The sequence below is a fragment of the Equus caballus genome, chromosome 19 (assembly GCF_041296265.1).
Source record: "Equus caballus isolate H_3958 breed thoroughbred chromosome 19, TB-T2T, whole genome shotgun sequence".
Taxonomy (NCBI): domain Eukaryota; kingdom Metazoa; phylum Chordata; class Mammalia; order Perissodactyla; family Equidae; genus Equus; species Equus caballus.
Genome location: NC_091702.1, coordinates 48,544,643 through 48,566,126, shown reverse-complemented (window position 1 = coordinate 48,566,126; position 21,484 = coordinate 48,544,643). Strand labels below are relative to the sequence as shown.

The window sequence follows — 21,484 nt, the reverse complement described above, 5'->3', positions numbered from 1 at the left end:
TCCTTTTTTTTTAACCGTTAGGTGAAAAACTAGTGGGGAATTTTATCGTGGATAGATAAGGCTGATAATACCTTAACACCACAAAGAGACAGACAAGCAGGTATTGTAATATATGCAAAATACCACTATGGAAAAACAAAAAACTTGCATCTTTCAGGCCACTATATTTAATACCATTTTAGAGAAGATTTAGCATTCAGAGAAACAAATTTAACAGACATTATAGGGATATGGTCAGCAAAACCCAGGACACAGAAAACTCTCCAGGACAAACAAGCCATCTTCTTTCACAAACAAACTGCTAAAGGGTTAAAAAAAAAAAAAAAAAAAAAGGAAGGGGAACTTAAGATCAAAGACACTTAAGAAACCAAACACAATGAGTGGATTTTATTGAGATACTGTTTTGAACAAACCACCATTTATGAGACATTTGGGGAAATTAAAATAATATGTGATATTAAATAATTACTGTTAAATTTTAAGTGTGACAATTATATTTTGGTTATGTTCAAAAGGTCTTATCTTTTAAAGTTACACATTGAAGTATACATAGATGAAATGATATGATGTCTAGGATTTGCTTCAAAAAATAAATGAAGAGACATACTGTGTTTATGGATTGGAAGATGCAACAAAAATTCTCCCCAATTTGATCTATAGGTTTTAATGCAATTCCAATAAAAATCCAAGTAGAATTTTTGTCAATATAGACACGCTGATTTCAATTTTATATGGAAAAGCAAATGAGCTGGAATAGCTAAACAATTTTGAAAAGTAATAATGTGGACGGAATCACACTGCCTAATTTTAAGACTTACTCTAATGCTACAATAATCAAAACAGTGTAGTATTGGTGAAGGGATAAAAACAGATGAATGGGACAGAATTAAGGAATCTAGAAATAGACCCATATAAATATGGTTAACTGATTATTGGTAAAGGAGTAAAAGCAATTCGATGGAGAAAGGATAATCTTGTCAACAAATGGTGTTGGAACAACTGAACATTCACATGCAAAAGTTAACCTCAACCAAAACCTCACACATTATAACTAATTCAAAAAGGATCACAGATCTAAAAGTAAACCTAAAACTATACAACTTCTAGAAGAACATAGGAGAAAACCTGCATGATCTGGGATTAGGCAAAAAGTTCTTAGACATGATTCCAAAAGCACAATACCTAAAAGAAAAAATTGAGAAAACAGACTTTATCAAAATGAAAAATTATTGCATTGTGAAAGACACCGTTAAGAAAATAAAATGACAATCTACAGATTGGGAGAAAATATTTGCAAATCAAACATCTTACAAAGTGTTATTTTGGGTACGTTCCTATGATTGCTGTAACATTTCAAGCCAATTGTGAAGTAATCTGGGCTTACCCATTTGTTACCAAGACTCCAGTTGGCACCAGATCCCTGTTGAGAGCTTCCAATGACCAACGATACAAGTTTTGGGATGACTTCTTATTTGTTAAGTCGTGTACTAAAATAATACCTAAAATAACCAGAGAAAATAATGCTGATACTGTAACAATTCCTCTTCGTTTTACAAATGGCAAAGTGAGGCATAGTAAATTCAAGCATTAGGTTGCTTAATGAATCTAGCATTTTAGTATGACTAACAAACTCAGAGACAATTATTTTAAAATTTCCTCTACAAATTCTCACAAATGATTACCTACAAAATTTTCTTTGTCATTATGTAACTTTTTGTAATTCTACAAGGGCTGACAAAATGTCATCAAATTTTTAGAATGTCTTTTCTTTGTTTCTTCATTCAACACTTACCGAGTGCCTTCTTTGCCTGGTCCTAATTGCAAAACTACCTCATCAATAAAAATAAGCAAAACCACATCAAGTATATAGGGAATTATATTCATTCAAAAATTTAACTGTTTCTGCACTGTGCATAGTACTGTTGTAGACAGTACTTATGTGCTACATATTGTGCTTTATGTGTGTTATCTAATTTGATTTTTAGAACAGTCCTATGAGGTAAGAACTATTTTACCTCATTTTACACATGTGAAAACTGAGGCTCAGAAAGGTTGGGTAACTTCCCCTGGACACAGAGTGGTCACTCCATGAATTGCAATTATATCCTCTATTACATACGTCCATCTAGAAGTCTGTTCCAGGTATCTGAATTTCTACAACTGGATGAAATTTCTGCACCCTAAAAACACCCTTAGGTAGCTCTTTATTACATAAGACTGTCTCCCAGGAGCAGATGAAAGAAATCTCTATCTCTGTGACATCTGGCTTAGACTATGGGACTCCTAATGGTCCTATCATACATACTCAACTGACTGGAGAACAGAACTCCCAGAGAACAGTGTTTTGAAAGTTCCATGTTTTATGTCAAGTACCCAAAGTACAATTTCATTTCTCAATATTTAGTTTATGACAATAATATAAACAGAAACACTTAGACAAAGCAAATATGTAATGTTCTGAATTACATTGTTAGAACCTGGAAACACAAACTGGAATGTGATATGTAGATTTAAATTAAGAGTTGTGAGTAACTAGATCTTTCTTAAATTAAGATGAGTCCAGCATCCCATAGAATTTCTTAACAGATGATCTATACTCCTAGACCATTAATAAATGGTAGAAATAAAAAATGCTTTACCATTTACAGAGTTGTAGAATACTGCTCTTGTGCTTTTCACACTGCTGGCACTGCCCACAGAGCCTCCAACATCCCATAATTCTATATAGTAGGTCTTCTCTTCTGGTGTTCCTTCTTTGTAGTCATGAACCTAACAAATCAATCCATCAAAATAATTATTATGGCCACTAAGAAAACTGATAAGCACCCTCATTCCAGTTTAAAGCAGTGGACATTCCATATGGGCATCTCACCCTCTGATTCTCTGCTCACCACCTCCTATCTTTTAAGCTTCCTTCCTCTAATATTCCAACTCTATTAATAGTCTTTGACCCCACAGTACCCTATAGTTAATTGATCTTAACACCTTTCACAGCTTTCCCTTCCACTTGCAAATCCTCACTTCCTTCCTAACTAAGCACAAATTCCATGACTATCTTAGTGATGAATCATACTGTATTCACCTGGAAAAATTCCAACCCAATTACAGTCAGGTGCCACTTAATGAAATGGACATGTTCTGAGAAATGCATTGTTAGCTGACTGTGTCTTTGTGCGAACATCGTAGAGTGTACTTAAACAAACCTAGATGCTATAGCCTACTACACACCTAGGCTATAAGGTACTAATCTTATGGGACCACCATTGTACACGTGTTACACAATGAATGGCTGTATATTCACCTTTTCCCTCATTCCATGTCTACAAGCCAGCTAGCTGAATGTGAAGCTCAGAAAAATACAGATTCAAGCTGACTGGATTCACTTTAAATTCAAGTGCACCTTTGGAGCTTCCCTTTAATCAGTTCCATAGTCCATTTCCTCTTTAGATAACTCATACTTTCTCCTCTTTTTCACATTTCCAATATGTCTTCCCTATACTCAAGCACAGCTAATAACCTTGCTTCCTGAGACAGAAGCAATCAGAAGAGAACTTCTACAATCTGTTCTTCCCTATCTATCTGAAGCATCTGTGCCCATATAATCTGCTTTCGCTCCAGCTATTATAGATAGGCTGTCTGTGCCCCTGAGGCCAAATCACCCTCTTGTGCATGAGATCCCATCTCCTCTTTCTTATCAAAGATGTAGCTCCACCAATTCTCCCCTCTCTCCCTTTCATCATCAAATTTTCCCTCTCTGTTGGATAATTCCCATCAGCATACAACCATGCCATACTTTTTCCTATCTTAAAAAAAAAAACCTTCTCTTCACCACCTTCTCCAGCTATAATGCCACTTCTCCATTCCTTTTTATAGCAAAGCCTTCCAAAGAGTTGTCTATTTTCAACTGTCTCTAATTCTTTCCCTTACATTCTCTTCTGAACTCATGCTTTTCACACTTCTGCCCCAATTACCTCACTGAACTATTCCTTATCAAGGTCACCAATGGCCTCCACATTGCTAAATCCAATGATCAATGAAAAGTTTGCATCAGTTACTCTACTATTTGTCACAACTAATCACTATCTGCCTTGCAAGACTTTCTTCACTTAGCTTCCAGGATATCACACTCTTCTGGTTTTCTTCCCACCTCTCTGGCTAATCCTTTTTAGTCTCCATTTGGGTTGTCCTTATCTTTCTGATCTTGTATTGTTCGAGTGTCCTAAGGTTTAATTCTTGGATCTCTTTTCCTCTCCGTCAACACTTGCTCTCTTGGCAATTTCATCTAATCTTATGATTTTAAATTCATCATTATGTTGATGAATTCCAAATTTACATCTATCCTGGACCAGCCCCTTGAACTTCAGACTACCATATCCACCAGACTACAATTTGGATGTCTAATAGGCACCTCAAAATTAACATCTAAAAAAAAATTTCCTTATCTTCCTCCCAAATCTATTCTTCTCCCAGTTTTCTCTTTCTCAGTAAAAGGCAATTCCGTCCTTCCAGTTACTTGAAGGGCCAAAAACTTAAGACTGATCATTAACTCCTTTCACACTGCATATCTGATCTGTCAACAAATCCTGTTGCTTTTGCCTTAAATATTTATCCAAAATCTGTTCATTTCTCACCATCTTCTTTATTACCACCCAGGTCAAAGTCTCTGTCCACCTCTTTGCCTGAATTAATATAATCATCTCCTAGCTGATTTCTCTACTAGAGCATTGCCCTGCTCATGTGGTCCACCCCCAACATTGGTTTTCTATATAGTAGCTAGAGTGATCCTTTAAAAATCAATGCTAAGTTAGATCATACCAACCTTCTGCTCAAAACCCTCTAATTACTTTCTTACTCAGAGTAAACTTCCTTTCTCAGGTCTGGACTCTATAGGCATTTATTGCCTGTACTATATAACTATTCAGACACAAATTGAGATACTGGGCAACCTTATCTATTAGAATAAAGCTAAGAGCCAGGTTATAGTATGGTGGTTTAGGGGTGTACATCAGAATCTTCTAAGAATTTTTTTTTATTTTTAAAAATATACAAGCTAACAAAAGAAAAAACAAACATGTGGGACTACATCAAATGAAAGACCTTCTACACAGCAAAGGAAACCAGCAACAAAGTGAAAAGGCAACCTATGGCATGGGAGAAAACATTTGCAAATCATACTTTTTATTAGAGGTTAATATCCAAAACATATAAAGAACTCACACAACTCAACAGTAAGAAACCCAAAAAATCTGATTAAAAAATGGGCAGAGGAACTGAATAGACATTTTTCTAAAGAAGACACAGATGGCCCACAGGTACATGAAAAGGTGCTCAATATCACTAATTATCAGGGAAATGCAAATCAAAACCAGAATGAGAAATCACCTCACACCTGTTAGAACAGCTATCATCAAAAAGATAAGAGAAAACAGTATTGGCAAGGATGTGAAGAAAAGGGAACTCTTGTGCACTGTCAGTGGGAATGTAAATTGTTGTAGGCACTATTGAAACCAGTATGGAGGTTCCTAAAAAATTAAAAACATAACTACCATATGATCCAGCAATTCCACTTCTGTGTATACATTCAAAGGAAATGAAAACAGGATTTCAAAGAGATATCTGCATTCCCATGTTCATTGCAGCGTTATTCATAATAGCCAAGATTTGGAAACAACCTAAGCATCCATCAATGGATGAATGGATAAAGATGTGGTAAATATACACAATGGGATATTATTCAGCCATGAGAAAGAAGGAAATCCTGTCATCTGTGACAACATGGATGGAACTTGAGAGAATTATGCTAAGTGGAAACGATCCAGACAGAGAAAGACAAATACTGCACGGTATGGATTATATGTGGAATCTAAATAAAAGGTCAAACTCATTGAAACAGAGTAGAAAAGTGGCTGCCCGGGGCTGGGAGGTAGGGGAAATAGGGAAAGGTTGGTAAAGGGGTACAAACTTTCAGGTATAAAATGAATAATGTCCGAGGATCTGATGTATAACATGGTAACTACAGTTGATAATACCATATTGTATAATTGAAATATGCTAAAAAACTAGAACTTAAATGTTCTAATCCAAAAAAAAAAAAAAAAAAAAGAAAAAGATATGGGCCCAGCCCCTCAGCTGAGTGGTTAAGTTCTGTGTGCTCCACTTTGGTGGCCTGGGTTCATGGGTTTGGATCCCAGGCGCGGACCTACTCCACTCACAGGCTATGCTGTGGAGGTGTCCCACATATGAGCAAATAGAGGGGGACTGGCACAGATGTTAGCTGAGGGCTAATCTTCCTCAAGCGAAAACAGAGGAGGATTGGCAGTGGATGTTAGCTCAGGGAGAATCTTCCTCAGCTAAAAAAAAAAAAAGATAAACCAAGCAGTGACGGATGTGTTAATTAACTGGATGGGAAGAATCATTTCACAATGTATACATGTATCAACTCATCACAATGTACACTTTAAATATCTTCTAATTTTATTTGTCAATTATACCCTCAATAAAGCTGGAAAAAAGTCCTCAAAAAAAGAGAAATATCCATGGCAGACTTACTGAATCAGGACCTTTGGGGTTCAGTCCTAGGCATGCTTACTTTGAACAATTCTCCAAATGATCTTGCTGTAACCTCTAGCGAGAACTGCTGATTTTATAGAATGGAACTATTCTGGTATCAGGAGGCCTAGATTATATTCCCTGATTGCCACTGATTATTCCCAATATCTTTGGGCCTCAGTCTGTCTATAAAATGAAGGAATTGTATTATGTGTATTATGTGGCTCTGAAATGATAAAAAGCAAGATATCTCAGTAGTTAAAACAGATGTCATAAAATGCAGTAAAACTCACATACTGTATTTAACAGAATGCTTTACACTTTTTACTTATTCCCATTTTTTTTGTCCAAATCGTTCTAAGGAAAAGTTTAAGTAAATAAGATACTCTACAGACAGCCAAATAGACATTAAGAGAAGACAATTATCAACTGACTGAATAGCACAGAAAAATGAGAATAGCAAAGTCATAGCAGTTGGGGACCATTTTGGATAACGGAAATTAATCCTGTTTACTGTGATAAAAGCTATCACTATTTTTCTATATGGCATAAATTACTGATAATATGTGATCATGCTAAGGCATCAATAAAAAGGTTAAATTACATGAGTTCTGTTTAAGAAAGCAGGAAAATGTATATTTTAACAAGATTTCTAAGCAAAACCACTGAAAAAAAACAATACAAGGTGTTATAAGAAGTCAGTTACCTGTCATCAAAAAGCTCAGCCACGTTAGCGAAGCTTTCTTGATCCTGCTCCCCTCCCCCTGTGCCCCAAAACCAACCAGGGCAGGTTAGGTACTCCTCCTATTTGCTCCCATAACATCCTGTACCCCTCTATCATTTCACTAACCACACTGTCTTATTTATCTGCTGATATCTCTTCTATTAGACTTTGAGCATAAGGACAGGGATCATGTATTATTCATCTTTGTAGGCCTAGAAAACAGCATAATACCCAGCACATATTAGATGCTTGGATATGTTTGTTTAAACCAACAATTAAATTAGGATGTTTCTTCCTCCAAGGTTTTATTACATTCAGTTTATTATTTTACTGAATTCCAGTGCTTCTCAAGTGCAGTTCTGAGAATGAACTAAATTAGAACCATAGGAAGTTTGTTAAAAATACAGATTCTTGGACCACTCCTGAAGCTTCTCGCGTGGGGCTCAAAAATCTTTACTTTTAAAGAAAGCTCCGTAGGTGATTCTGATACATAATTAAGTTTGGCAATCACTGCACTATATGACTTTTTCTCTGAAATTATTTCAAATGTCTAATGTTGTCTCCTCTAAAAGACTAACTCCTCTAAGAATAGCCACTATATAATACAATTCCCAGGTAGCACGCCCTCTCAGCTTTGCAATGTACCAAGTCTGCTAGCCAGCTCCCTTTTGGCTATGCATGCTCTCAAGCCAGATTGACCCACTCATCTATACTCTTCTCCATCACAAAATACCTTCCCTAATCAATCTTTTCATGTTTCCCTCCAGACTTAGAAGAGAAGGTGGCCTTCTTCTTTTCCAACTTGCTCAATTAATACTAAGTTTAACTTAATTCATATGGAATGAGTTTTAAGAACTTTAATCAGTAGCTTGTAGCTATGACATTCTATCTTTTACACGGGTGAGTGATCTCCAAGGGAAAACTTGACATTATAACAAGTATTGTTCTTGACACAATAAGTGGTACCTTGGTGCTATACTAAAAGCCCAACATGATGGGGGGTAATGCCAAACTACAAGAAATGTGTTTTATATTTAAATCAGGTCATCAAGGATATGATACTTAAAGTCATTACAGACCTTACAGCTATACAAGGAAGGATTTTCTCAACAGGTAGCAATAGTACGTGCTGATCATCACATGTGAAGAGGAGCCATACTCCTCAATGCTGCTGTCACTTTGGTACTTCTCGTTTACTCACCTCTTGACTTTTTATTGGAAAATAAATCAAGACTAAGTACAAAGGTTTTGTCTCATTTGAAGAGTTTATTCATTGTTTGTAACTTTTAAAAAGCAGAAAACAAATTTAGTAAAGAAAATGATATACATCAAGAGAGAATACTAGAATCATTACTAAATAACCAATAGAATAAGTTTGGTTTAGTATGTGTGCCTGCAGAATCATTACTAAAGAGAAACACGAAGGTGGGAGGTTTTAGGAGAGAGTCGGGAGAAAAAAGAGGATAGAAATGAGCAACTAGGACAGTGCACTGGGGAGCAGGAATTGAATTGGTTTCATTCATTGCTATACTTCCAATTCCTTACAGCGCCTGGTCCCCAGTAGGTATGCAATACATGCAGTGAATGAACAAAGTAATGAATGGATAGTATAAAGGTTACTGCTAATTGCCATTTCCTTTCCAGTAATCTTGTTTTGCCTTCAGCCAAGCTCATTTTCTCTATTTTGTAAAAAAAAACCTTCATTTTTCCTTCTGTTGTGTACCCATTCACTCCATTATTTAACCTCTAAACTTTGTGAAAGATTAATTTAAACCCTTGTCTCTATTTCCTCTCTTCCTACTCACATCATTTGGTTTCTGCCACTAACATTCCATTGCACTTTCAAAGATCAGTACTGACTTTGTCATCACCAAATTCAATTCTTTTTTCTCTCCCTCAGTCCTTATATTGCTATAGTATTTCATAGAAAAAGTCAAAGCCTCCTTCATGAAATTTCAAATCTCTCATCACTCGTGTGGTATTTCATCAACTTGGCTATCCTACTTCTTTGATCAATCTTTCTCTGACCCCTCTTTTTACCATCAATTCTCTAAATATACCCCAAGGTTCTCCCTCAGCTCTTCTCTTTGTAAATTTTCTTTTTTGAAAACCTCATCAGCTCTCATGGTTCAGGATTATCTCTATATGGATGATTCCAACTCAGAATTCTCTCTTAAGCTTCAGCCCCTTATTTCCAAATGCTTTCTGGACAGCTTCAGTTGGATAACTCACAGATACCTCCCTTCATCATGTCCAGAACTGAATTCATTATCATTTCCTTCTCTTTCACCTAGAATATATATCCCCCTCCTTGAGGAAGAGTCCATTTGTCCATTGCCCAGGCCACCCACTCAATCATTAACACCCGGTATAATTTTCCATTCTTCACAAGAGCCTAACTTTCTCACTTAAACTGCTGTAACACTAATTTTCAGTATCAGTGCTGTCCCACAAAACTTTCTGATGATACAAATGTCCAACATAGCAACCACTAGCAATGTGTGACTACTGAGCAGTTGAAATGTGGCTAGTTCAATTAAGGAACTAAATTTTTAATTTTAGTTAATTTAAATTTAACCAAAGTGCCACATGAGTCTAGTGGTTACTGTATTTAATGGTATTAGAATACTTTCTTCTTAATATCATTCTTGAACAAGAGGCAGTACAGAGTAGTGATCAAGAGTACAGGCTCTTGAACCAGACTCCCTGGGTCTGAATCCCAACTCCATCACTTATTAGCAATGTGACCTTGGACAAATCATTTAACAACTCTGTGCCTCAACTGTTTCATGTATCAAACAGAGACACTAATAGTACCTACCTTGAAGGGTTGTTGTGGGAATTAAATGAATTAGTATGTAAAACAGGTGCCTGGCCTAACTAAAAAGTGTTAGCCATCATTCATCATTATTGCTATTTTAAAGATCATTTATATATAAACCTTGTCCTGCCTCTAATCCCACCTCATATTCTTAGTGAGGATACAGTCTGCCTTTAAAATAAATTCCTCTCCAGTGCTTGTACACTGTTATGCTGCCCAAAGAGGAATTCAATAAATATTGATTGTATGCAATGTGTAAAGTAGAGAGTTAAAATCCCATTAAAGTGAACCAGAAATGACAAATCAATTTCTTTATTTACAATTTGTGAAAAGATTAAGTTCTAAAAGTCTTGTTTTCATAATTAAGAGTAGCCATGCATTTATATTAGTCCCATTAGACTTGGGGCAACAAAATTAGAAGACAGGAACAAATAAAGAATACCACAAAACAAAACTTTTCTCTCTTTTCCCTTCAGTTCAGTTATGAAGACCTCTGCACTGCATAGTAAATCCAAAATGTTAATAATTACTAAGTTCATACATTAAGCTCACTAACTTCACCCAATACTTGAAATTAAACAATTACATTATCACCTTTATCCATCTCTATTTTTGGTTGGCTCTTAACAGATGTGAAATGAGTGAAATGGAGCAACTGTTTCTAAGAGTTCTGAAGAGTGTGTATTCATGGGCCTACGCTGATTCTGGAGATCCCTTCTCACAGGTTTCAATAACAGGGGAGCTGTAATTGCAATACAAAAGCTGCTACAGAAGAAAGGGTTCTTTCAAGCTATTTAGGTAAAGGTTTTATCAGATTTAATCATTCTTGCTAGAGGAAAGAAATGTTCACTTTATTATAACAAGAGTCAAGATGATTTACATGTCTATGACAGTTTTCCTTAAGATTATTGCTTAAAAATGCATTTCACTTATTTTCTCACTCAAGAAATGCATTCTTCACAAAGATGGAGGACAGATATCCAAGACACAATGAAGAGTAATAAAAGCAAGGCCATTGTCAGCCCCATACGCTCCACTCTTCCACAATAATGCAATTCAGGCCAGCCTGGCTTTAAAGGAGTCAATTAGTACCATAGTCATTCCAGTAAAATCAGTCACGTTACATGACATGTGTCTTTGACTACTGTAGCCTTTATTCCAGCCTCTTTTTGGGCAGTTTTGTGTCCTCCCCAGGGTTCTTTGGAATTATGGGAGGAGTTAAAAAATCTGCAGTCTAGCATAAGCATAACTCAAGGAAAGTCCCACTTAACATTCTCCAAAATCAGGGGTTTCCAAAGAGAATTGCTATTGTTACTTCTAAAACTTGGTCAGAGTCTTGAGAACTAACTAATCTCATGTTGGTCTGCCCTCTGGAACTTGCATAGAAGCACTCCTTGCAGATACAACCAAGTCTCCACTGTCATATGCAGGGGATGGTTGGGACAAAACTTCTTTTGGAAATTGTGCCACCAGCTATACTCAAGACATTTTACATCTCTGTTATCCTCAGTTACCATACATTTTGGGTCCTTAATTGGTCTCTCATATTCTCATCCCTAAACTACTTTCTGCTTCCTCTACCCATCATTCCACCTCCAATTGTTTCCTTCCTCTAAATCTCTTCACTTTTCTCACGGAAACTTACTCCATGGTTACAAAATTCCAACATATCCTTATCCTCAGTCTCATTGTATTAACTGATGCCAGCCTCTCTCTGAGGACACAACATCTCCTGCTGCCCTCTCAGGTGGATGCTGTTCACTCTTCCTCATTCTATTTACCCTGGAGTTGAAAAATAGGAAATGCCTTGGTTACTCTCCAAAGTTACTTGTAGTACCTTATTCCTCTGCCCTAACATAAAAAACCTGTTTTCTTTAGAGGCTTTGGACCATCTAGCTATACTCCCTTCCCTCTCCCCTTGCCTTACTGTTAATACCTACTAGCTTCCTATCAGCATCAGATTCATAGACTTGCCCCTCTGCTCTAAGTCTCATCATTTAACCACTTCCATATCCACTTGGAAAACTGCTTCCACATCCTACCCAGTGTTCCTAAAACACTATTCACCTACACCAGAATCACCTCAGGTGCTTCTTAAAATGTCAATTCCCGGGCACCATGTATAACTCTGAATAACTCTGAGGGCAACGTCCCAGAATCAAATTAAAAGACTAAAACTGTCAGATTGGTTATCAGAACAAAATTTAACTATATCCTACTTCCAAGACATATATATATTTATACGTATTTGCTGTTGCAAATGGCAGGATTTCCTTCTTTTTTATGGCTGAATAATCGATTTTTCTTTACTCATTAATCTGTTGATAGACACAGAGCTTAAAAGCTCTCATCACAAGAAAAAAAATTTATAACTATGTGAGGTGACAGAGGATAACCAAACTTATTGTGGTAATAATTTTGCATTATATATAAATATGAAATCATTATGTTGCACATCTTAAAGTAGTATGTCAATAATATCTTAATAAAACTGGAAAAAATATGTTGGTTTAGCTATTTTATTATCAGACAAGATAGACTTGAAGGCACAATATATTACCAGATATAGAGGGACATATCACAATGATAAAATGTTAAATCCTTCAGGAAGTTTAAGGAATCTTAAATTAGTACTTATCTAGTAATATAACCTTAAAATATATAAACAAAAAACAAACAGAACTAAAATGAGAAATGGACCAATCAACACTTTTAGTTGGAGATTATAACATTCATTCCTTAGCCACTGATGAAACAAGCAGGCAAAAAAATCAGTTAGAGATAGAGAAGATTTGAACAAAATGATTAACAAACTTGGCCCAACTGACTACACTCAACAACTACAGAATACGCATTCTTCTCAAGTGCACATGAAATATTTACCAAAATTGACCATATAATGGGACAAAAGTAACTTTCACCAAATTTCAAAGAATGAAATAATACAATGTATGTTCTGAGCACAATGAAAGTAAGATAGAAATCACCATTAAAAGATGATAAATGTTCTCAAATGTTTGGAAATTAAGCAGCACATTTCTAAAAAACACAAGTCAAATAAGAAATCACAGTGGAAATTAGACAACATTTTGAACTGAATGATAACAAACAAAATTTCAGAGATACAGCTAAAGCTGTGTTTAGATGGAAATTTAGAGCCTTAGAGCTCTAAAAGGAAGCCTGGGGAAAAAATCAATGAAACTACTTCCCATTTCAAGACGTTAGAAAAAAGACAGCAAATTAAAACTAAAGAAAGTATGGATGTAATAAAGAAAAGAGCAGAAATTAATGAAATACAAAATAAATATATAATAGAGAAAATCAACAAAGCCAAAAAATGGTCCTTGATAGACCTCTGGCAAGACTGATCAAGAAAATAAGAGAAAAGCTACAAATTACCTATACCAGATATGAAAAGAGGAATATTACTGAAGACTACATATATTGAAAGACAACAGAGGATACAAAACAGATTTTTTGACAATTTACATGAAATGGACAAATTCTTTCAAAAACATAAGTTACCAAAATTAACACAAGAAAAAAATAGTCGTTTTCATATTTTCTTTAAGGCTATTTAAAAATTTCCCACAAAAAAAATCTTTAGGCCCACTTGGTTTCACCTGTGAATTCTTTCAAATATCTAAGAAAGAAATAACACCAATCTTACATAAACTCTTCCAGGAATAGATACAGGAATAACGCTTCTCAACTCATTTTATGAGGCTAGCATAATAACGCTGATATCAAAACCCCACAAGGAGATTAGAAGAAAGGAAAATGATAGGCCAACTTGTCTCATGAATTTAGATGCAAATCTTTGAAAAAATATTAGCAAACTGAATTTAATGATATCTGAAAAGACTAATACATCAAGACCAAGTTGGATTTATTCCAAGAATACAAAGTTGGTTTAACATTTAAAAATCAATCAACATAATTTATCATAGTAACAAAACAAATCAGAAACACTATGATTATCGTGAAAAAGCAACTGATAAAATCCAATACTGGTTTATGATACAAACCTTTACGAAAACAGGAACAGAAGGGAACTTCTTTAATCCGATAAAGCATATCTACAAAAAATTCTACAGCAAACACCATACTTAACGGTATTACATTGAAAATTTCCTGCGATTGGGAATGAGACAAGGATGCCCACTGACATCACTTCTACTCAACATTGTACTGGAGATTTAGCCAATTCAATAAGACAATGAAAAAAAAACAAGACAAAAGGTAAATAAGAGGAGCAGACTGGGCTTTTGGTGGGGATAAGAGGGGCAGGGCAGGGGTAAAGAAGCTGGCAGAAAATTGAACAATTTCAGTTCTATTTCAACTTCAAGCTGTAAAGCACTATACCTTAACTTCACGTCTATTAAGCTTTTCTGATCCTCCCAACAAACCTGTAGGCTAGATAAAGCAGGTTTTATTTACCTCTATTTTGCAGAGGATATACTAAGGCTCAGAGAAATAAACTGATTAGTCTAAAGTCACTCTTTAAGAAGCAAATGGCAGGGGCCGGCCCGGTGGTGCAGCAGTTAAGTTCACACGCTCCGCTTCTCAGCGGCCTGGGGTTCGCCGGTTCGGAACCCAGGTGTGGACATGGCACCACTTGGCATGCCATGCTGTGGTAGGCGTCCCACATATAAAGTAGAGGAAGATGGGCACGGATGTTAGCTCAGGGCCAGGCTTCCTCAGCAAAAAGAGGAGGACTGGCAGTAGTTAGCTCAGGGCTAATCGTCCTCAAAAAAAAAAAAAAAGCAAAAGGCAAGATAGGGAGTGACTCAGGGGGTGGGAGTTTAAAGGGAGCTAGAAAAGTCCAAAGGGAATTTTGTCTAGAACTTGTTATTGGGTCTCCTGAACTTAAATTAAGTTTCCACTGAACTCATTATCTAGAATTTGTTTTTCTTCTATATCTAAGAATTTGGGAACATGGCAGGCTGAAATGACACAGACAGGCCCCCTCTGACTTCAAATTCATAGAAATGCCATAAAAATATTTTTTAAAAATAAAGAGGACAAGTTCAAGAGAAAGAAAGGAAAATCCCCAGATGCTAGAAATGAAGACAAAACTTAAAATCAGAGTGAGAAGTGGGAAATGACCCAGATTCAGATATAGCTTCAGGGGCTGGTCCCTGGAGTTTCAGTGCCCATCTGGGAATAGAAATCTGTTTCCCAGCTTGTGAGGCAAGAGCACACGTGGATGAGTGACAAAGACCAGACTGTAGCTCCCTTCATGAAACCCAGACCCTTGATGAGCTGCCCAGTCAGTGAAAGAGAGTAGGAAAAACTCTATCCACTGGCTCAGGAAAGCAGAAAAAACTTTCTGCCAAGGACCTTGGGTAGGGTGGTAGTGAGTAGATAAAAGGTCCACAAGAAATGGAAACCACAGGCCCATGCTACAATCAGATACTGGCGGAATTTACATTTATCTAGATAGCATGGAAACTCCAAGGTGAGAAATTACAAGGACCACTGAAATCTCTAGTGCATCTCCAGTGCTTTCACAGCAACAGAAATGAAAAGGCACTGTGCTTTCACAACACAGCATACAGGACTTCCACCGGAATGAGGAAAAAAATCCTGCTGAAGATGTGATCATCTTTAAGAATTACAAACCATACAAACAGATTCATTTTCATGAAGTCAGCAAATACAGCAAGTAGGATATCCACCACCCATCCAGAAAGAAATAGAACAAACCAAAAGAAACCATAAAATAGTATGTTGAAAATGATTAAAATTAAAGGTAAAACCATTATCGAAGATCAGGATATTTTGAAAATTTTTGACATCTGAAAAAGAACCAAAAGGAACATCTAGAAATTAAAAATTACAGTTACTAAAATGAAATATTGAGTGGAGATATTAAAAAGCAGATTAGACATAGTCAAAGAGATTCTTGGTTACCTGGAAGGCAGATGTGAGTACATCATCCAGAATGCACCAAGCAGAAATACAGAATAGAAGACATGAAAGTGCAATTAAAAGATACAGAGGACAAAAATCTAATAGAAGTTCAAAAGGAGAGATAGAGGGAATGAGGGAAGACAAACAGATAATGGCTAAAAATTTTGAAAAAGGAAGACAGACATGAGAAGCATGACAACTTCTGAACAGGATGACTAAAAACTAATCCACACCTCGACACAGGTTGGTGAAACTAGAGAACACCAAAGACGCCATAAAAAAAAATCATTTAAAAGCAACTAGAGAGAAGAAATTACCTTAGAAAGAAAGGAATAATAATTAGGCTGACAGCAGATTTCTAAGCAGCAGGAATATAAGTCACAGACCTTGAAACAATAGCTTCAAAGAACTGAAGGAAAATAACTATCAATGTAGCTAAATACCATTCCTTCCCTATTTATTTCTTAATTCAGTGAGAAGAGACACTTGGACAGGACTAGCTGGAATTAGCAAACACCAACAACATCCAGGAAGATATTTAATTCAATAGAAACTGTACCTGTTTCCTAAATGTGAAGTGGAACAGACAACCTAGACAACAGGCTCCAGAGCTTTCACATTTACACTATATTTCTAGCCAAAATTTGGCCATCTCAGTGGCAAAGGCTTAGGCAGATTTATTTATGGAACATACTAAGTGAACTCTAGATATATGGCATAGTAATTAAAACTGAAGTCTCTGGAATAAGACTAATTGGGATCAAATCTTGACTTTGTTTGTTATGCACTGAGTGTATTTGGTGAAGTTACTTAACTTTTCTATGCCTTAGTTTCTGCAGCTATATTTCACAGTTTAAAAAAGATTAAATAAGCAAAGGCATGTAAAGCATTTGGCATGGTATCCAGCACAGAGTAGGTGCTTAATAAAGCCCAGCTATTATTATTACTCAGTCTTGACTACAGTAGTGTAATTTGATTATGTAGTTTGAAGGAGTTATCTTTAACATGACTATAAAAAAACTAAAATAAAAGAAACACATACTCTGACATCTACTGAGCAGCCCACGGTCCACGATGGATTTCCCAGTACTTGATTTTGGCACAGAAGATGAACTAGTGAAGATTTCCCAACTCCTGAAAGAGATACAAGAACTCTGGTCATATAAGAAACTCGCTGAAATCTATTATGGCAATAGTAAGTCTGAGAATATGGAGTAATAACGGTATGTAAAGTACGGTTGTTTAAAGGATGTTCAGCATACCAACCATTTAATAAGCTTTACTGATAAAGAGAAGATGGTCAAAGACAATGGTTCTCTCAAATTTAGCATCAGAATCACCTGGAATGCTTGTTAAAACACAGAATGCTAAGTCCTGCCCCCAGAATTTCTGATGCATCAGGTCTGCCTTGAAGCTCAAAGATGTAGCACTTCTAACAAATTCCCAGGTGATGCTGATGCTACTGGTCCAGGGGCCTCACTTTGAGAACTGCTAATCTAGTACAATTTCATATGAACTAATCCCTTTCCTTTTGAATGATTTCATCTATTTAGCCTATTTTAGAATTGTAGAATATTAACAGATCTTGGAGGTCATCCTCTAATCTGACCACCAAGGCAGAGGTCCCTTCCAAAGTACCTTGTTAGATAGTCTTCCAGATTGTGCTTGAACACTGTCAGTAACGGGGACTCATACTTCACAATTCCAAATTTAGACATTTCAGTTCTTCCACACAGTGATTTTTAAAAGGCAGCCAACCATTTGGCCCAGACTTACCCTGTGGAAAAAGAGAACAACTCAACTCTCTCTTCTATATCTTGGCCCTTTATCTTAAGGCAGCATTTTCTTTTCTTTTAGAGCTCCTGGATTCAGGGCAATCTAGTTATTAATGCTAGGGTTAGCATTCTGAGATCTGTACAAACAGGCAAGGGAATGACATTTCCCTATACATCCACGTGTAGTCACTCATTCAATTAACATTTTGAGATACCATCATGACAAGCATGGGTGGGGAATCTTTATGCATCACTAGTTGTATCAGAAATTTAGACCATCTATTTGTGTGCATTACTGTGTATGAAACTATCACTTATACTTATTTTTATTATAAAATGTTATATTTACAGACAATCTAGATAGTATTAAAAAAAAAAGAAGCAAAAAAAATCACTTGAAGAGCACTGTTGTCAACATGTAGGTTTATTTAATTCCAGAAGCAGGGTTTTCCTATAAGCAGTTTGTTATCGTGAAATACACAGTGTTCTTAACAACAACACATATGCCTTTGTTTACACACCTGGTTCTGTCTGGAATGTCCTTCCCATCCTCCCCCCTCCATTTCCACTCTTCCGTTGGCCTGGTGAATTACTTTCAAGACTCAGCATCATGCTAATCATAAAGTCTTCTCTGACTCCACACACATATAACTATGGCACATCATCCACCATCCTCTGGGTCTCCACTATATCCTGTACGTTTTTCTATAGAGCACTTAAAATACATTATTACATTACATTTGTTTACAGGTTTTACCCACTTTTAATTTTAAGTTCTTTGAGGATTGGTACCAGGTTTTAGTTATCTTTTTCTACCTCCAATATTCAACATGGCCTTAATTAGTATTTATTTAGTGACTAAAACTTTCCATGTTACTACAGAATCTTCCTCAACATTTTTAATGTTTCCATTGAAGTTTAGAGAGTTGACATAACAATTTACTTAAGCATTACCTCATTATTAGATATTTAGTGTTTTGAAATTTTCACTATGCTAAGAAAAGATTTGTTTAAACGTTTGTTTAAAATTAAAATTATTTCCCTAGTATACCTTCCCAGAAGTGAGATTAATATGTAAAAGGAAATGAACATTTCAAGTCCTTGATATACACTGACACCTTTCTTCTGGTTACTCTGCCACTAGCCATACACATAAGCCTGCAGGTCTTGTTGCACCTCAATAATATCATCTAGTTGCTTTTTCCTTTTTGTTAATTTGATAAGAGAAAAAAAAGTGATATCTCACTTTAGTCTGCATTTCCTTACTTTCTGGAAAAGATATACACTATGATCATCTTTGCTAATCAGCTGTCTTTCCTCTCTTATGAATTATCTATTGATGTGCTCTACCCATTTATCTACTGGGTTTTAGTGTTAGCAATTCACATGACCTCTTCACATATTAGCCGTCTCTTCTAATTGATCAAACATTTTCCCAGGTTTCCCCTTCCTTTTTTTCTTTTTTCACATACAGACACTTAAGATTTTTGTGTACTCAAACTTAGCTTTGTCTTTGTATTTACTGCATTCCATCTGTGACCTTCAGGGCATATTGTCGATTTTTGTGTTTGCATGTAGGTTTGTTTATGTTGGAGACACATATCTAGGCATTTAGTTATCAGCTTGATGCAAGGCTTGAGCTTCTAGTTAGGCTTAACTGTGTCAAGAGTAAACATCTTTATGCAGTAATACTGTATAACTCTCCATGAATTAACTTTGGGTGATAAGAGTCAGCTAACACTTGATGAACTCTAAACAGCAAGAACAATTGAAAGTACCAGGAACAATGGCTAACTATTCATTTCTTTAAGAATTTTGGGAGGTTATGATTCTACATTTTCACCACTAGAACTAAATTAGATCAAAAGAATGCACTTGATTTGCTGGGGGAGAAAAAGGCCCAATATAATTAAATAAGTACCCAGTTCCAAATATAGTTGTTGGTAATGTGTTATGCTCATCTCTTATCTTTGCAAGAACAAAGAGAAAACAGCATGAGCATGTTAGTGAGACTTTCAGGATTACTAACTAAATTATCAAATATCTCTAAATCCCAAGTCATTCCTTTATTTATCTGTGAAATCCTCAACATTTCTTGAAGGAAATAAGCCTTTATTCAAAAGTAAAGTTTGAAGTTTGAATACAAGGGAAGATGAAGTGTAAAAAGTATATTCTAACCTGTCAGACAGCAAATCACTGTTAAAAGGGAACTGATAAAAAGGTAATAACTGACTTTGCACATATAGCCTAACAGCACTGAATGTGTGACAAGGTCAACCACTTTTCCTGGTGGGCATGGCTGCATCTTCTGTTTTACAACTAAACTATAAAGAAAAAAAAAAGCTTACTAATTGCCAGATCACTTTTCTACATTGAGTGCAGCAGCCAATTCAACTCTGTTTTGTAATGCATTGACTCCACAGTTATAACCCCAGCACCCAACACAGTGGCTGCTATGTAATAGGTACTTTAAGCATTTTTGGAGGAAAAAGAAAGAATAAATTGACCAATTCCAACAATATGTAACATGAAGGGATTGTTAGATGCAATGGAAAGGAGAATTATAGACGAGAGAGAACACCCACTTTACATATCATGAACTGTGTTAGCTCTGGATTCCTGTTCTAAATCCTATTTAATGATACCCTTACCAAGTCTCTTTAGACCACCATTACTTTCTTCATCTGTAAAACTGAGTCATTTTATTAAATTAACTTCAGGACCACCTCAAGCTAAAGAACTGGAATTGACACAAATTGGATTATGTTCATAGCATTTCATAATGCAATTTTTTAAAGGGAATATTAAATAGTGCTCTCTGTAAAATATTCTGTAATGCAAATAATCTTTAGGCAATGTGAAAACTTCCTTAACCTTCTCCTCTCCCCTCAAATTTTCTTCAGTTCTTTAAGGCTAGTTTTCAAGCTCTCTGGGGTATGTACTCCACTCCCAATCATCTGGCACAATGTCTTTGCTCACAGCACACATTCAAAGGTCACCTCCAGAAAAGCAGGTCTAGGAAATGCTAAGTTAGCACTCATTCCAAGTTCTTAAGAAGCATAGGAGTGGAGGTTATAGTGAAAAAGAAAAGCTAGTGAGAGGGGAGTGGGGGAAATGCAGACTTCAATTCTAGTTCTCAAATTTCCAAGGTGTCAAAAGAAGAATTTTAACACAAGGATTAAATTGGGCTTGGCTTCATAATATGGTCTTTATCTTACTTTCTCTATTTCTTACAACCTAGCACATACTATGCTTTCAATTAAGATTAAAGAGAACAAAGCAATCAAGAAGCTCAGCTGAGAGTAAAATAGGACTACCATCCAATACTTCCTTTCATAAATAGCCTACTGTTAAGTACATGGACTCTGGGTTCAACTTGGTTTTATCATTCACATCTCTCTGCCTCAATTTTCTCACCTGTAAACCAGGGTAAGAGGGCTGATCTCAGGATTAAATAAATTAATACACGCAAAGCACTTGGAACAGCGTGTCAAAAATTGACTATACTGGAGCCATTTTAAAAGGAGTCAGAGCCACCTTTCCAGAGAAAGTGCTTTGATGTCTTCAACCTCAGACTGGCCAAACCTTTGGACTGGGCCAAAATGGCAATTGTGCAATTGTTTGAGAAGTCAGCAGGAGAATGGATAACCAGATAGCAAAGACTGAGGGTTGTGGACTTTCTGAAGACAGAATCAACAG

At 36.1% G+C, this 21,484-nt stretch overlaps 2 protein-coding genes across 6 annotated transcripts in view; one reads left to right on the top strand and one right to left on the bottom strand.

Moving 5' to 3' along the window:
* The window catches only part of GTF2E1 (general transcription factor IIE subunit 1), a 69,813-nt gene that overhangs the window by 15,117 nt on the left and 33,212 nt on the right, over nucleotides 1-21,484 (top strand). The gene's annotated exons all lie outside the window — the stretch shown is intronic.
* RABL3 (RAB, member of RAS oncogene family like 3) overlaps nucleotides 1-21,484 on the bottom strand; it is a 35,267-nt gene that overhangs the window by 12,277 nt on the left and 1,506 nt on the right. For 2 of the 5 annotated variants that reach the window (XM_001502372.5, XM_005601947.4), the window contains exons 2-4: nucleotides 17,053-17,144; nucleotides 2,640-2,769; nucleotides 1,385-1,499 (exon numbers count right to left, since the gene is read on the bottom strand). In XM_001502372.5, coding sequence (XP_001502422.1) covers nucleotides 1,385-1,499; nucleotides 2,640-2,769; nucleotides 17,053-17,144 — 337 coding nt within the window. Of the gene's footprint in view, nucleotides 1-1,384; nucleotides 1,500-2,639; nucleotides 2,770-17,052; nucleotides 17,145-17,648; nucleotides 17,788-21,484 lie in introns of all 5 variants that reach the window. The other 3 variants (XM_070243733.1, XM_070243731.1, XM_070243732.1) reach the window with 2 other exon arrangements.